Source organism: Acromyrmex echinatior, chromosome 1 (genome assembly GCF_024713525.1).
Source record: "Acromyrmex echinatior isolate Ae372 chromosome 1, ASM2471352v2, whole genome shotgun sequence".
Taxonomy (NCBI): Eukaryota; Metazoa; Arthropoda; class Insecta; order Hymenoptera; family Formicidae; genus Acromyrmex; species Acromyrmex echinatior.
Window position 1 is genome coordinate 576,188 of NC_141852.1, and position 17,642 is coordinate 593,829.

General features: G+C 31.6%; 2 protein-coding genes and 1 long non-coding RNA gene across 6 annotated transcripts in view; 1 reads left to right on the forward strand and 2 right to left on the reverse strand.

Annotated features, from left to right (window-relative positions):
- The window catches only part of NFRKB (nuclear factor related to kappaB binding protein), a 47,862-nt gene extending 36,796 nt beyond the window's left edge, over positions 1–11,066 (reverse strand). The window contains exons 1-2 of the mRNA XM_087411726.1: positions 10,927–11,066; positions 7,079–7,119 (exon numbers count right to left, since the gene is read on the reverse strand). Of these exons, the coding sequence (XP_087267852.1) occupies positions 7,079–7,119; position 10,927 (42 nt within the window). The 5' untranslated portion in view covers positions 10,928–11,066. The remainder of the gene's footprint in view (positions 1–7,078; positions 7,120–10,926) is intronic.
- LOC105150232 (uncharacterized) lies at positions 1,432–10,931 on the reverse strand. 4 transcript variants are annotated; one of them, XM_087411748.1, is made up of 4 exons: positions 8,705–10,931; positions 3,353–3,666; positions 3,127–3,244; positions 1,432–3,028 (listed from the first exon to the last, which is right to left on the reverse strand). In XM_087411748.1, exons 2-3 carry the CDS (start codon positions 3,603–3,605, stop codon positions 3,156–3,158), a joined length of 342 nt encoding a protein of 113 aa, XP_087267874.1. In that variant the 5' UTR covers positions 3,606–3,666; positions 8,705–10,931; the 3' UTR covers positions 1,432–3,028; positions 3,127–3,155. The 4 variants fall into 4 exon arrangements, with proteins under 4 accessions (XP_087267874.1, XP_087267872.1, XP_087267869.1 ...); XM_087411746.1 differs by having other exon boundaries at positions 1,432–3,032; XM_087411743.1 differs by having other exon boundaries at positions 3,127–3,293.
- LOC147910763 (uncharacterized) lies at positions 3,673–7,040 on the forward strand. The gene is made up of 2 exons (XR_015546879.1): positions 3,673–4,340; positions 4,437–7,040. It is a non-coding gene; the product is annotated as an uncharacterized LOC147910763 (long non-coding RNA).
- Positions 11,067–17,642: the final 6,576 nt, after the last annotated feature.

Sequence of the window (17,642 nt, forward strand, 5' to 3'; positions counted from 1 at the left end):
TACCGGGACGAAGGAATAGAGAGATCAACCCGCGGTTGACACGCCAGCTCTTTGGAACCGACTCCGACTCCGAGGACTCCGAGGAAGAAACATAATACTCTAGCACACGCACACCTCACACCGCAAAACGCTATAATAAATAACATAAGTACCGAAAGGTACCTCTGTACATGTATAAAGCTGAATAAAAAGTAATATATTTTAATTTGTGGACCGTAATTAAGTGGGATACCCTTCCACATCATTTTTACGTAAAAATGAATTTTTAGTGCAAATGAAAATAAGAACAACTCCAATGACGTTGATCTCGACAAATAATATCTAGGACATGATCCTGAACAACATTTAAGAGATTTTAATCGTCGATCGGACCTTGGGTAATGCTAATGCTGGCAGCATACGATGCTTGTTTTCCTGCGATCGCATGCAAGGCGTTATACAGGGTGGGCCATCTATTGGTACGTTTTTGAATTTCGTCGTATGGCAACACCGAACGAGCTACAGACCCGAAATTTTGACAGTTTATTAGTCATACCGTCCGCGGCACGAAACAACATGTTTTCTCTTGAAGAGCGTTTTGAAATTTTAAAAACTTATTTTCAAAGTCAGTGCTGTGTCGCCGAAACTGTACGAATTTTGAAAAGAAATATGGGTCGTGATAGAGCACCCACCGAAGGAGCTATACGCAAATTGGTGAGGAAAGTTCGTGAGAAAGGGATGTTAGTGGATGACAGAAGTGGTCCCAGAGCTCGGACAGTGCGCACACCCGAGAATATTGAGGCTGTGGCCCAAAGTGTGAGACAGAATCCGACGACTTCAACTCGACGCCGATCGCAGCAACTGAGCATTAGTCGCACCAGCCTGAGGAGAATACTGCACAAAGACCTCGGATTATTCGCCTACAAGATCCAGATGACTCAGGAGTTGAAAGCAAATGACCATCCGCTTCGATATCAGTTTGCTGTGTGGGCTATAGACCAGCTCAATAATGACGTCGATTTTGGTCGAAAAATCATCTTTTCGGACGAAGCTCATTTCCATCTCGGCGGATATGTGAACAAGCAAAATTGCCGGATTTGGGGCTCGGAACAGCCACACACAATCGTAGAGAGACCAATGCATCCTCCAAGAGTCACAGTTTGGTGTGGATTTTGGAGTGGTGGCATAATTGGCCCATTTTTCTTCGAAAATGATGCTGGAAACGCCGTTACCGTCAATGGCGAACGCTACAGAGCCATGTTGACCAACTTTTTATGGCCTCAAATCGACACTATGAATGTGGACGACCTTCGGTTTCAACAAGATGACGCCACATGCCATACAAGCCGACTTACCATCGACCTTCTGCGCACCAAGTTCAACAACCGCATAATCAGCCGTTCAGGAGATGTCAATTGGCCTGCGCGTAGCTGCGATTTGACACCGCTGGACTTTTTCCTGTGGGGTGCCGTTAAAGACCGATGTTATGCGGATAATCCAGAGACAATTCCAGCTTTGAAAAACAATATTACGACTGTTTTGAGTGAAATTGGCGCCGAGGTAGTCCAAAATGTCATTAATAATTGGGGTGACCGAATGGCATACTGTAAGGCCAGTAGAGGGAGCCACATGAACGAAATCGTTTTTCATTCTTGACGCGGATACTTTTAGCTTCACAACAAAAAAAAAATTAATAAAAAATATCAATGTATGCTCATTTGATCGCATTTTTAAAAACGTACCAATAGATGGCCCACCCTGTACTAGCTGCTGTGCTACTAGTTCTACGCTACTAGAAACATGATGTACTGCGTGCTGACGTGTGTGCTAGTTTTCAATAATAGATCTGGTGTTATTTTTCTTACGAGATTTGCTGCTAAGTAAGTAAAGAATTCAGGTTATACACAGAAGGTAGCATTCAAGAAGAAGATAATATTTAACTATGTTTTACGTAGTAATATTAATGTGTGTATGTATATATACATATATATACAGAGTGTAGAAAAAGTACCCCGGACCCCTTAAATACCTTCAAAAGTGATAATTTTTGAGAAAAATGTTTTATAAAGTTATAAGGTTGAAAATGATCTATTGATTGACCTTATAAATTTGATCTTGGATGGCGCTACCAAAGTCAAGTCAAGGTTAAATCGATTTTTTTAAACATCTTATTTTTGATTTTAGAATCTAAGCTGAGATCGGGAGCTTTCCAAAACACTAATAATAAAGCCTCTTTTTAATCAATACTTTTCAAGTTATGAGAGTTGAAAGTTACGGAACCGCCGCGGCATTAGCATTACCTAAGCTAAGGTGCTCGTATCCCTTTTAATGATGCGAGAATAGGGTCATATGAGTTCTTGCGCAAGCGACAAAACTTTTCAATCTTTTAGAAATAAAGACAATGATATATCTACTGTCATTCGTTTGAGCATTTGTCATTCCTTTAACCTAACTCGCCTTATCTACCAGTGTTTAGTTACTTTCTCAGCTAGAGAAAGACCCCACCGGGATCTGGAACTTTGTCAAGTTATCTTTGAATAGAAAACATTTTTAACTTATCACTTGCAAAATTGATATCTCTAGAGTAAGACAAAAACAAACAAATGAAACAAAAAATATTTTATTCTTAAATTACATCATAAAAAGCTGAAGTCTGAATTGCAATATGAAAAATCGCATTAGATACTTCATATCCCAGTATAGCGAGCTAGGGTTAAAAGAATAATATTACATATTATAGCAAATACTCAAATTGGCGTCCTTCCACAGTCTGACAATGTGCTAGATGATTATAAAAACTTAAGACTGCATTTCTACAGAATTCGCGAGGCATGATTCTAAATTCATTTATTATTCGTTGACGTAAATCATTAAAATTTCGAGATTTAGTATTATAAATTTTTCCCTTTAAATATCCCCACAAAAAATCAAGTGAATTAGATCAGGCGACCGTGCTAGCCATTCAATGTAACCCCTTCTTCCTATCCATTCGGAAAAACTTCATTCAGATATTGGCGTACTCGTAAATCGTAGTGAAATGGCGCCCCATCTTGCTGGAACCAAATGTCATTGAAGTTTTGAACGATGTTTTGGATTGCCGGAACTATTTCATCTTGAAGCATGACTAAGTGTCAGCGTTTAAATTACCTTCAATAAAGAAAGGCCCAATAATGGCTTCATTTAAAATTCCAGCCCATACGTTGCTTTTTGCTGATTCTGAGTATGTGCCTCGTACATCCAATGAGGATTTTCATCGCTCCAATATCTGCAATTATGTCGATTTACATTCCCTGTTAGCTCAAAAGTAGCTTCATCTGAAAAAATAATGTTGACTACAAATAAAAGATATTTCTATCAATATTTAACATCATACTTTCGCAAAATTCAATGCGACGATCAAAATCATCTTCACATAGTTCCTGCACCAGATGGATCTTATATGGATGAAATTTCTCCTTTTTTAGAATTTTATGAACTGACATAGAGTCGATGTCGTGTTGTTGTGCAACTTTGCGAATTGAATTACGTGGATCTTCGATAAAAGACTGTAGAACATTCAATTTTTTATCAAGATTTGTCGCTATTGCTAGTCTATCTTGTCTATTACGGTCTTTTACAAAATCCATTTCTTCAAAATGTTGTACAGTACAAATAACAGTCGATTTAGATATACCATTATCCTCATTCCTAAAAATTTGATTGAAAAGTTCTGTCACGTATGCGTAAGACCTCCGACGATCATCCCATCCTCGCATTATTAAAAGGGATATACGCTCCTGTTCAGTAAGCATTATAAAATATTTTAAATAAATACTTTATAAATAAAGATAACTATGTGGCGATAAGCAATCTCAGAACGGAGTATCACGAAAAAATATATCTTCTCAGTCGCAGGTCACAGAAAGAGTGAACTTGACAGGAGCAGTGTTGCCAGTCGTAGGACTTACTGTTCTCCCTACTCGTAGGGATATTTAACCGCAAAAATGACGTAGGGAGGATTTGGCTAAATTTCGAAAAATGTAGGGACATTTTGATAATTTGACAAATACAATTTTTGCGTACAGCAACTGACATAGGCTGTGTTTCAAAATTTACTACCAGTACTGAAAATCTATAGTGTACCTGATGTAAATTACAGATTTTCAGTAAATTTTGAAACACAGCCGTAAGTGGTGTCCCTTGGCGAGTGGTGCACAGTGTATGTCACCAGTCGCGCTGCGCGCTGAGAGATACGGATATCATTTATACTGGAGCGTGTATGTACATCTGTCTTTGTCTAACTCTCTAACCTATACATTGGCATTCACAATAGCAATTGCACCGTCCTCTTTTTCTAGAGAAAAAAATCTTCTAAATATGAGGTTAGTTTTATAGTTTTATAGTTTTATAGTTTTTATAGTTTTATAAGAAAATAGCCAGGTAACAGAATGATATTGAGTATTATTTAATTTTTATAGTTCGTGATGTCTGAAAATTATAGCTCCGAAAGCGATATTACTGATAACGATATAGGCGAAGAAAGCGATATTTCTACCAACAATTCCGATGAATCAAAATTGTTTATTGAACCTTATGAGAAAAAAGATTTAAAAGAAAATACAAAGTCAAACGATGAAAGTTCAAAAAAGAAAAAACCGAATTCCAAAGGAGAAGAAAAAATATGGTGACGTCAAGTTTTCTCCACTACTTGATTGAATGAATAATTATTCAAAGATTGACTTGAACCAGTTCTTAATAATAAATACAAAGCAATGTGTAAAGCTTCTAATAAAATCATAACTGTTGGAAAAAGTGAACTACAGAAGCAGGTACTGCTACCCATGTAAAAAATGTCAACACCGAGTCTTTGTTTGGGTAGTTTTATGGTAAAAAAAGAATACTCAGCCATGTATAGAGGCCGAATTGAGATATGCTGTATTAGCTGCTGAGTATAATTTAAGTTTTCGCGTAATAGAAAAAATAATTGCTCTGTCACAAGATATTTTTAATGATAGTCAATTATTTTCTGAAATTCAAGTTAAAAACAGTAAGTGTACATATTTAATTAAAAAGATTCTTTCGGAAAACATTAAGAAGTATATCGATAACGATTTGCAGCATTCGTTCTTTTCTATCTTCATAGACGAAAGCATCAATGTCAGTAATGATAAGAATTTGTGTATCTTTGGTCAAATATTTTAAAGATGACTCAGTTAAAACTTACTTGTTGGAATTTTAAAAATACCATATGATAGAGCTATGGCTAAAAATATGTATAAACTTTTTGTTCAATGTTTAAAAAATGTATAATTTGAATACATCCAAAATTGTAGGTTATTACAGCGATAATACAAATGTAATGCTTGATAAAAACGAATCTTTTATACATATCTATTAAAAGATAATCCGAATATATTTGTGTTAGAATGTCTTATCTTTATTCAATAATTTTAACAAATTGTTTCAATCTGAAGGTATTGTAATTAATTGTTTAGGAGAAGAAAGTCACAGATTTTTATGATTAATTTGTGCAAATTTTTTACATCCAAAAGCATTTGAAAATATAAATAAAATTAATCCAAAAAATCCGAATATGCTATTGCCGCTGGAAAAGATTAACATTGGTTTTGCTGCAAAGATTATCTAGTATTGTTAATCAAAATAATGATATACTTGAATTTAAGTTAAGATGTTTGAAATTTTACCAGGTAGCTATTGAAGAAACTTTAAAAAGATTATCTATAGACGATAAATTAATTGTAGAATTAAATTTTTTACACCCGACTGCATTAAAAAGCTCTAACCGGTCTAATCTAGAATATATTTGTGACAAGTACAGCAACATAATTGATAAGAATAATGTTTTAACAGAATAGAAAATGTTAAAATATTATTTTGAAAGCTCATTGTCAAAACAATTATGTAAAAAATCGATTGTAGAATTTTGGCATGAGTTGTCCAAAATTAAAACATTCAATAACGAATGGCCTTTTAAAAATTTATGTCAAATTGCTGCCACAGCACTTTCATTACCCCATTCCAACGCAGAAGTTGAAAGGATATTTTCAATGTGTATTGACATTAAAACGAAGAAAAGAAATAGACTGAATACCAAAACATTATGTGCACTTTTAAGAATAAAATTAGATTTAAAAAATACTCAACGAACGTGCTATAATTATCCTATAATTAATAACTATTATGATTGATTCCGCAAAAACTTATATCAGAAGTAAAACTAATTGATGTAAATGAGTACATTCAAATATACAATCATTCGCTGAGTGGCTAAGTAGCAATTGAAGATAATTGATTCTTACCTTTGAATTCAATCATTTTCAACTTGCTACTTACAATTAGTCGCTCAGTGAACGATTGCGCATCTGCATGCATTAATTGTATTCTTAACAATTTTTGTGATATTAATTAAGTATGCAATTAAGTAAATGTGATACTTTGTGAAAGTGAGTCGAAAAGTCTTTTTCCATTTTACAATATTTTCGCAGTTAACAAGATATTAATTACTAAAAATTGCTGAAAATTGGTTTTCAATAATTTTTTACTCAAATCAACTTTACGGAAAAACCGCAAGAGACAAAAGTTATTTATTTTCTTCTCATAGAACACTAAGAATTTTTTCAAAATTTTTTTCATAATTTTTTGATACCATATTTTCTCATGTTGGTAAAAATAAGAAAATGCAGTACAAAAAGTTGATAAAAAATTCTGAAAAAATTCTTAGAGTTCTAGGAGAAGAAAATAAATAATTTTTGTCTGTTGCGGTTTTTCTGTAAAGTTGATAGTATTTAAGTAAAAAATTATTGAAGATCAATTTTCGACAATTTTTAGTAATATCTTGTTAACTATTACAAAAATTGTAAAATGGTAAAGGACTTTTCGACTCGGTTTAGTCCGCTCTACTTAGCTATAAAATATTTGGCGATTATTTTGGGACACTTTGTATATAAATATATAATTTTGCTCTAGTTTGTTAAGTTGGTAATTAATAATATAGTATGAGAGAAGTAACTTATTATAATTATATTATATGAATTTCGATAATAAATTATGTCAAAATTTAATTATAACCCTTTAATAAGAAATATTAATTAAAACTAACCTCCATTTCTTTAATCTTGTACACTTCTTCTGCAATCTGCACTGTATTTATATTCTAGTTGAATTATACACTTATATGAGTACTAACTAGTAACTTTCTATTAAGTTATTTTTGGTAATATATGTAACATATATACGAGAGTGAATCAAATATAAATGAGAATTTTTTTTATTATTTATTGGACGAGAATAAAAATATAAAAAAAATTTAAGGTCTCGGTAGTCTAAAGGCTCAGGACGCTCGCACGGAATGCAAGAGATCCAGGTTCGACTCCCGGCCGAGGCAATATTTTTTCGCAAATAAGTTTATTACAGTTTTTTAAGATTAATTTGGGGAATTTTGGGGGGATTATTAACATTTCAGATCAATTGCGTTAATGTCGACAACCATATCGGCACGTAATTATCATTTCTGAAATTAATTCATTCGTTTGAAAAATATATATATTAGTTCAACATCTTAATACTTAGACCGTAGTGGCGCTTCGGATTTAAAGTAATGTTATTTAACATAAACGGTCTTGTTTCCTATCTTATTATAAAAAAAATTATTTTTCTACATAGTTCCCTGCTACATTAATATATTTTTGCCAGCAGATGGGCAATTTAGCGATCCTGTTTTTATTAAAAATAGTAGATTGTGTCTGTAGCTAATTGCGCACGAATTCCTCTATACTGAATTCCTCTATATCGTCCTCAAATCCTCCCAATTCTTTTAGCGGCTCAAACAAATAATAATCGCATTGAGATAAATCTTTCCATGCGGTTATCATTTGTTTGAATCATTAAAAGAAGAATTGGGAGGACAGTAAGATTCGTAGATGATGCCAGTGGAGAGGAATTCTTATGCAATTAGTTGCAGACACAACCTACTTTTTATGAAAACAGGATCGCCAAACTGCTGGCAAAAATATATTAACATAGCAGGATACAATGTAGAAAAATAATTTGTTTTCTTTATATTTTTTATTCTCGTCCAATAAATAATAAAAAAAGAAAAAAATAAAATTAAAAAAGGGTCTATATAGCGCAATATTAACTACTCATAAATTACACAAATTTAGTTACGGAAAATAAATAATTATTAAATAATGTATAAATAAATTTAATAATTAAATAATTATTAAATAATGTATAAATAAAATGAGTGCGAGAAACAGGATTGAAAATCAAAACAATTCCCGTTCTTCTACCATTATAAAATTTATGAGAAGAAAATATATCTATTGCCTTATATAACCTCTTCTTTAATTTCGTGCAACTTGAATCGTTCTTCTCATTTTCTCAATATAAACCATATTTCATATGCGATATTCTGACAAAGACCGATCTTCACGCCTTATGCGAAATAGAATTTGTGTTTTTAAAGCAGTAAATTTGTATTTTTAAAGCATATGCTGTTTTTCATTCATTTTTTGACATAAATCTTTTTTATGTTTTTTTTTATACACCTATGACTCAGGCGTCGATATATATATTGTAATATATTGTATGTGTATTTAATCAATCATTTTGATATTGTACCAATTTACTGCATTGTTTTTTTAATACATTGCTGAAATTATAATTTAATAGAAAGTTACTATATATACATAAAATATATGATATAATTATACAGTTTAGTTACCTCACAGCCCAAAAATCAATAAAATTAGGCTTATTCGATACGTTTTTGCACGAAACAAATAAATCTGACAGAAATAAGCATCGCTCTACCTCGAAAACCGAGATATTAATCGTTAAAATTTATAGTTATTCAGATTAGGAAAACTTCCACAGCCACACAACACTAGCATGCATGATGGAAGAGATCTCTTCTTATTATTTAAATGGCTCCCGTGTTGAGAGGACAACACGGCCAGATCATGTCTGAAATGATGGAAGGGATAATGGTGTGTGTAGTTTGACCAAATCACGCCTTTTAACCTAATCTACTTTTGCTCCGTGTTGTTTCTCAATGAGTGACTACCAACTGTGAAACGCGAAACATGGGGCGGTATTCATAGTCTATTTTTATTTTAAAACCGTCTTAAATATTGTCTAATGTCTTAAGATGTTAATAGTCCTTGGATTGATTTACGACATCTTAAGATTGTCTTAAGACAGTCTTAAATATAAGAATCGACTAAGAATACCGATCTGTTTCGCGTCGTGAAATTGGTACTGAATCCTTTCTTGTATGAGGAAAGATTCAGTACCAACTTTAAAAACACAAATTCACTGCTTTAAAAACCCAATTTTATTTTAAAAATACAAATTTATTGCTTTAAAAACACAAATTCTCTGCTTTACCAACACAAATTCACTGCTAATGCAAAGAATTTGTATGCTTAAAGCAGTGAATTGTTTTTAAAGCAGTAAATGTGTTTCTAAAGCAGTGAATTTGTATAATTTATGCAAAACGAATACATATACTGTTAGAAATGTAAATATTTCCTTTAGAAGTAAATAAAGCTCGTGGTTATGAACGAAATTAAAAGTAATGAATGATTTAACTGAAAATTAAGTTACAGTAATTACTTAAATAAAATGAAAAGTACATTAAATTTCATAAATTTTCATGAAAAATACGTTAAATTTTATATACATGTACACAAATATACTTTTTAGTTATAGATACATTAAATTTAATGTAATAAAATTAGATTCAAATTGTATAACTTAAAAGTTAATAAAATTTAAGAACATTTCTAACAGTGTAGCGCTATATTGAGTCGGGATGAGATATCTTCTAGTCTTCAACTTAATGCTTAATAATTCGATTCACGAGACCGACTGCCGCATTTTTTTGCCAAATTCTTTCATTTTAAGTGAAAGCACGTCGAATAAATATATTTTTATTAAGAATTGAAGTGGAGGAGGGGGTATTCTAAATAATTACCCTTTTTACATCTTATTTTTTTGCTTTTTGTCAGGTTTTTGTTTAATGCAAGATAAAAATTAGGCTAATTCTACAATGTGCTCTTTGTTTCCTGTTTCTTGCTGCTTGTCTCTGACTAAATCTACAATGTGTTTTTTGTTTTCTGTTTCTTGCTATTTGTCTCTTGTCTTATTGACCAAAAAGGCAAGAGACAAATAGCAAGAAAACAAAGAGCACATTGTAAAATTAGCCTTTGTCTTTTTGGTCAATAAGACAAGAGACAAACAGCAAGAAAACAAAAAACACATTGTAAAATTAGCCTTATGGTTATTCTACAATATGCTTTTTGTTTTCCGTTTTCTTGCTTTGCTATTTTTTACATCTTATTTTTTTATTTCTTATCTAGTTTTTTGTTTTATGTCGCCCGAGATAAAAGTTAACGAATTTCAGAAGAACATGTAGCAAGAAATACAATTGTCGATAAAACAGTTACAAAGAGGGAAAAAGCAAGAGGTAAAAAATAAGAAACAAGAAACAAAAAGCACATTATAGAATAGACTTTTGTAGCCGACAATTTTGTCCCGCCATGTGTTTTTTGTTTCTTCCAAAGTTCGTTAACTTTTATCTCATGCAATAACAAAAAATGATATAAAAAGAAAAAAAACAAGCAGTAACAAAATAGCAAAATGCAAGAAGCAAAACAGTAGAATAAGCTTTTTTAGAATAAGCTGTGTTTATAAAGCAGAGAATTTGTGTAATTAAAGCAGAAAATATTTATTCTAGCCTGAATTACTTGTTCTCATGTCCCTCTATGCTATCGATGTAGCAGATTTTCTAACCTAAATAGTCGTCAATCTTGACGATTAATACCTCGATTTGTGGGGCAGAGTGATGCTTTTTCTGTCAGATTCTTTCACTTTATGCAAAAATGCATTGAATAAGCCCAATTTTATTAAGTTTTAAGCTGCAGGGTTAACCTGTATAATTACTAAATATATAAACTCTACATTCTACACGAATACTGATGTCTACACAGTTCACACAGAAAAAACGATAAGAAAAGTCTTCAAATATCTCTTCAATCGAAGCACTCGTATTGTATAGTACAGATAATTATTACAAAACGAATATTAAATAATATCTGAACTATGTCTGAACTATATGTCTCTGCACAAATATTCAGCATTTTTTAATCGTGACAGTAAAGGTCGCAACACAGACTTTTACATAACGCATAACACTTAGTGCATAAGCGAATCAACTAATCAGAATCTTTCCTTTCCTCCCATTCCATGGAAAAGAAGAATTTTGATTGGTTGATTCTCTTAAGCACTATGTATTATGTATTATGCAAGAGTCTGTGCTACGTCCTTAAACCATGAAGAATAGAGATCAGAAGACCGAACTAGGCTTTTAGGCCGGTATTCACAATCAGATCTTATATTCAAGACAGTCTTAAGAACAGCTTTAAGAAATCACGAACCAATCAGAGGGCCGTATTAGTGTCTTAAAACATTATTTAAAGCTACGTTCCAAAACTTCCTCTCCGAGAAGATTTTATTCTATATGCTATAATATACGTTACGTGTATATATTGGGTCATCTAAAAAGTATCCACGATTTTTTGTCACTAGATGTGTTGACCATCATTTATTAAATTGCTAGTCAATTTAACTCGTGATATTACTACGGTAGTTTAGTGAAGTTAGCGTTTCAAGACCGAAAAATTATTTCGGCGCGCGTTTCTAAGAACTACATACGTAGTATATAAATTCATACAAGAATCATATAAGCATTTAAGATCCAGTTAGACCAGTTAGTTTTAAGGCTTTGATTTTTATATTGGATCATCTAAAAAGTATCCGCGGTTTTTTGTCACTAGATGTGTGTTGATGGTCATATATCTAGTGACAAAGTACCACGGATATTTTTTAGATGACCCATATTTTTATATTTATATAAAAAATTTATTAAATGCGTTTTTATACAAAATGAATCTGAAATACTTTTTTCGATACAGTACATTTTCAACCATTACGCATGCGTGCGTAATATGCCCCAATCGTACCACCTTCTGAGGTGAGGCAAATGGAGCACGCTCTTAATTGATCCATGGAGTATGCTCTAACGCGACGCGAACATCTAGTCGTCATATTGGTTCCGATAACACGAACGTATTGAAGCGTGTTGGCATGTTGGAGCGTGTGTCGCGAACAAACCTATCCCCCGGCTTTAAAGGGCGCAGCACACACTTTTGCATGACGCATAATGCATGACGCATAAGAGAATCAATCAATCATAGTCCTTCATTTTTATCCCTACTTCTTGTTATACGAATCTTGTATAGTGCACTAAATATTGGGTCATCTAAAAAGTATCCGCGGTACTTTGTCACTAGATATATGACCATCAACACACATCTAGTGACAAAAAACCGCGGATACTTTTTAGATGACCCAATATATAATTTAATTAAAAAATATCCCTATATGTTAGAATAAGATAGATGTTATGGAAAAATTATCGTATCTTACCGTTAACAATATAATGTGACATTTAGTTTATTAAATAATTAATTATTCAATGACCTAAATGAAAACTTATATAGCGTTTTCGGCCCGACCGGGTTTGCACCAACTTGGATTAGAAAATGCTTCGCTATTGGTTGACGTTATACGCTCTACCAATAGGAGAGCACGAAACATCATTATTCAACCTAGATTACGACAAACTCGGTCGGGCCGAAAACGCTATTAATTATATAACAACGGTAGGATAATTTTTCTATAACATCTATCTTATTTAAACATATAGAGAACATTTTTGGATTAAATTATACATATTTGTATATATCATCTCATCGCTTATTTTATATTAAATCATAAAATGTGACAGAGAAGTTTGTGCATACACTTAATTATTCTATCATTTAAATAACATAAGATAAAAAATGATAAAACTTTATTATGTATGCCGAAATTTGCGAATTGTTCAATGATCTGAAGAATGTCACATTATATTGTCAACGATAGGATACGATAATTTTTCTATGATATCTGTCTTATTCAAATACACAAGGATTAAAGTTCGTGTAAACACCCTTTCGTTTATTTCTTATTAATCGGATTTAATAGTGATAGGATCATATAGAAAAACTTGTGATTTCTGATAAGTATTCTATCATTTATTTAATATAAGATATAAAACGATAAAAATTTATAACTTTTTTATCTGTCGTAATTTTAACGTCCGATACGATAGGTACGATAGGTACAATAAGTCCTGATAAAAATTATATAGGATTTCTATGATTTTTTATCGGATTTTTATCGGAAGCAGGGTATATAAATTTAATTTACATGCGTGCGCGCTCATATAATAAAGAAAAAAATATAAAGATTTCGACTATATACAAAACAAAGCATTAAAAAAGATTATTTTAAATGTGTTTGTATATTTTACGTGTCCTTTAAGAAGAAATTATAGTGCACACGCAACAAAATTTTTACATCACGTTTTTTTTAAATATTGACATTTCTTAAAATAAATTATAATAGTATTTGCACATAAAGTAATTTCCTCTCTTAAGCTTTATCTGCTTTACCTTAGTTAAGCATATAAAAGTTCAATAAATTTTTCATAAATACTTTACAAGATATTTTATTATATTTTATATGGAGATAAATTAGAATATTTATAAATTACTATTATTATATATATCTGAGGAACTTTTATAATACTTTTATACTTTTATACTTCAGTACAGTGATGGGTTAAGCATTTTACCGCCCCTAGGCACCAACATCTAACCACCCCAAGTCAATTTATAAATTTGATGAAAGAAAAAATGGATAAAAAAATAATTTATAGCATTAGCTTGTAAAAATATTCAATAATTCTTAATAAGTAATATAAATATAATGTATTTTTAACTCTATATTTAAAATATTATTTCTGATAAAATATGCTCGGTGTAACTCATGCAAAAATGTTTAATTTGTAAAATTAACAAATTACAAATTTATTTCAATTGTGTGAAAATGTTGTTTCGAAAAATTTGCTGTCTCCTCAAATTTGATACCCTAAGAAAGTGCCTTATTTACCTAAGCGTTAATCCGTCACTGCTTTAATAATTTCTATATGTAAAAAAAGTAATATATAAAAAAAGAAAAAAACTGCTAAAATTATAAAAAAAAAGTATTAGGTATACAAATAAGTTTCCGCCGTTTTTTATCAAAAATTAAGCATTTATTGATGTGAAATTGCTTGTTGAGTCGCTCCTAATGTAAGTGCAAGTTCTTTTTGCGTTTGGCACGAATCTTCATTCAATAATGCTTCCAATTCCGCATCTTCGTATACTTTCGGTACGTTCTTTGTCTTCGACGTCAAATTCATCGTTCTTAAATTTTTGAAACCATTCACGACAACTTCTCTCACTTAAGGCAGTCTCACCATATGCTTCTACAAGCAATCGATGAGCCTCAGCTGCAGATTTCTTCAAATTAAAGAAGTAAATCAAAAGTTCCCGCAAATGACGTTTATTCGATTCAAAACTCGGCATTTTCGCACAAAAAAATATATAATGCTGATACAAAATCCCTAGTATTTCAAGGTTATGTTGACAGATGTTCAACCTTACGATATAATGTTTTACATCAGACAATTTTAACCATAGCTTGCTAGTGGCGTCGTCTTTTGTCAAACGGCGGAAACTTATTTGTACACCTAATATTATAATTTTATTTTAAGAAAAATTTGTTATATTTAAAAAAGTCATAAAAATGTGTGCCATGAAATATTCATTGGACTCATTATACATAAAATTTTATTCAAGACATTTTATTCAAAACTTTTTTTAAATCGTTTTATTTTAATATCATATTTAGATATTCAAATACTTTTTAAGACAAAATAATTCTTATCTTCTTTCCATTTGCATGCACGTGTGAATAAGTGCATGCATATATACCTATATGTATGCATATACAGAGTCTTAGAAATAAGATAGCAGTCGCATTGGGGTCAAGGGAAACAAAAAAGTCTGATACCATTTTGAAATATTCGCTGTAGTTTTCGAATTAAAAAAGGAAACATATGGATGTGTAGTAAAAAGCTGTGTCGCGCGAATTCGTAGCACGTCTTACTCGATAGCGGCGGCGGTGGCGCCGAGAGTGAGGCACAATGGGTCGTACTACGAATTCGCGCGATGCGGCTTCATCGCACATTGGCTTACACATTGGCTTACGTTTCCCACATTTTTAATTCGAAAACTACAACGAATATCTCAAAATGATATCAGATTTTTTTTGTGTTCCCTTTGATCCATTCTACACCCCCAATGGGGTTCCTACTTTATTTCTGAGATACCCTGTATACAGAGTGTCTCATAAATTTTTGTCAAGTGCTTTTGTATAGTTAGAGCGGATTAAACTGAGTAAAAAATCCTTTACTGTTTTATAATTTTCGCAATAGTTAACAAGATATTTATTACTAAAAATTGCCGAATATTGGTCTTCAATAATTTTTTATTCAAATACTCAATATCAATATTATAGAAAAAACTGCAAGAAATAAAAATCATTTATTTTCTTCTTATAGAATTAAAAACTTTTTTGGAATTTTTTATCAACTTCTTAGTACTGCATTTTCTTATTTTTATTAACATGAGAAAATATGATATTAAAAAATTCTGACAAAAATTATTTATTTTCTCAGAACTTTATAAGAAGAAAATAAATAATTTTTGTCTCTCGTTGTTTTTCTGTAAAGTTGACAATATTTGAGTAAAAATATTATTGAAAACTAATATTCAGCGATTTTTAGTAATTAATATCTCGTTAATCATTTATTGCAAAATGGTAAAGGATTTTTGAACTCAATTTAGTCCGCTCTACATACACAAAAGCGCTTGGCAAAAACTTACGGGACATCATCCTATATACAGGATGTATCATTTTAATTGACGCATTAAAACATCTCTTAAATAATGCATTTTAAAGAAAAAATTTCAGACAAAAGTTATATGGTTTGGAGGGAGACATAAAATGGTGCTACTGGTTTGACCTTGGAAAGTTGTTTACAGATCACGTAAAGAGGTTATCATCAATTTTTTTAATAGAATATATTCCATATATTTCATTGCATATTCTTGTACCTTACCTTGAGAGCTTTCCAAAACACTATAATAAAGTTCATTTTCATTAAATACTTTTTGAGTTGTAAGGCTTGCAAGTTACAGCACCGCCGGCATTAAGCACTACCCGATAGTGCTTAAGGTGTCCGACTGATGGTAAAACCTCTTGAATGTTGTGTCCGATCATCGGCATTAGCATTACCACCGATGAGATATTATTAAAGACCAACATCCTTATGGCAATTCACGTCTTTGTGAAAATTGAAGAGTTAAAAATTGATAATATTGTACTAATTTTATTAATAGACGTATTTATGCATTTAATACTCAATAATTCTCGATTTTTCTTTAAAATTGTAATTTCAGTGTTATCGTCAAAGTTTGATTATCAACAGCGATAATAACTGCAGAGAAAAAATTGTAATTTTTCTGCAATACATAGGATATTATAGCTTTACAAGTATGCATATTTATTTATGGAATATTTATGTAATAAAAAATCATGAATTTAATAATATATGAACCAAATATTTATGTTATAGCGATTTCGGCTGGGAACACCAACGTGCACTGGTGCATATCAAGACCATTGTACACTGTTAATTCCTACCACCGCGGCAGTATATGTTTCGTCAGGCGAACACGAGATTCACGAAACCGCGAACCTCATTACCGATCTATAATACTGGTCGCGTGGTATCATGATCGTAGACGCAGTGTTTGAAGGATAGTTTTGTTAAAATGATGCATTGATCTGACTGAAAAATAGTTAAGTCAATTGAGGGGCCGCTGTGGAAAATATTAGATGTAAGGGGGATAAAGAGTCCATTCCGCCCCAGTACCTGAACATATAAAATTTCTTAAAATAAGAAGAGAAGGGGATAGTAATCAAAATCTTATATTATTTAAACGGGTGTGCTAGGTCAGATGATCCTAGTATTAAGGGAATTAAGAAGTTCCAAAACCTCCATTCACCATTTTGGACTATTTGCATCATTCACGATTTTCAAGAAATCTATCCGGTTTGAGATGGCCGACTTTCACTTCCTTTTTGGGATACAATTAGTCACGTTTACTCCGATCACGGGAACCAGAGCCAACTATTAACGAAGAAGAAAAATAACATGTTTTGTAATAATTTATACAAATTTTATTGCGATGGCTTCGTTTTCGAGTAGTACGAGTAAATATATAAATACGTAGAAAAACATAAATATTAAATTAATAGAATTACAATTTAACATTTAATACGCATTCGATATTAGAGATTTATGTTCCTAATCTAAAACTCGCTGTAAAGTTGATTCTACAATAAGTCAGTAGTAATCAGAAATCATAAATTGACGCTACAAGTTGGATATATCAATTTTCAGTGTCAGACGACTATGAACTTGCGCACAATATATCAAATATTAGGAACAAGAATAAATATTAAAATTTCAACCTATCAGATACTAGTTATACCGGAATACATGGTTTCTGATAGGTTGAAATCTTAATATTTATTCCTATTCTTAATATTGGGTCATCTAAAAAGTATCCGCGGTTTTTTGTCACTAGATGTTGATGGTC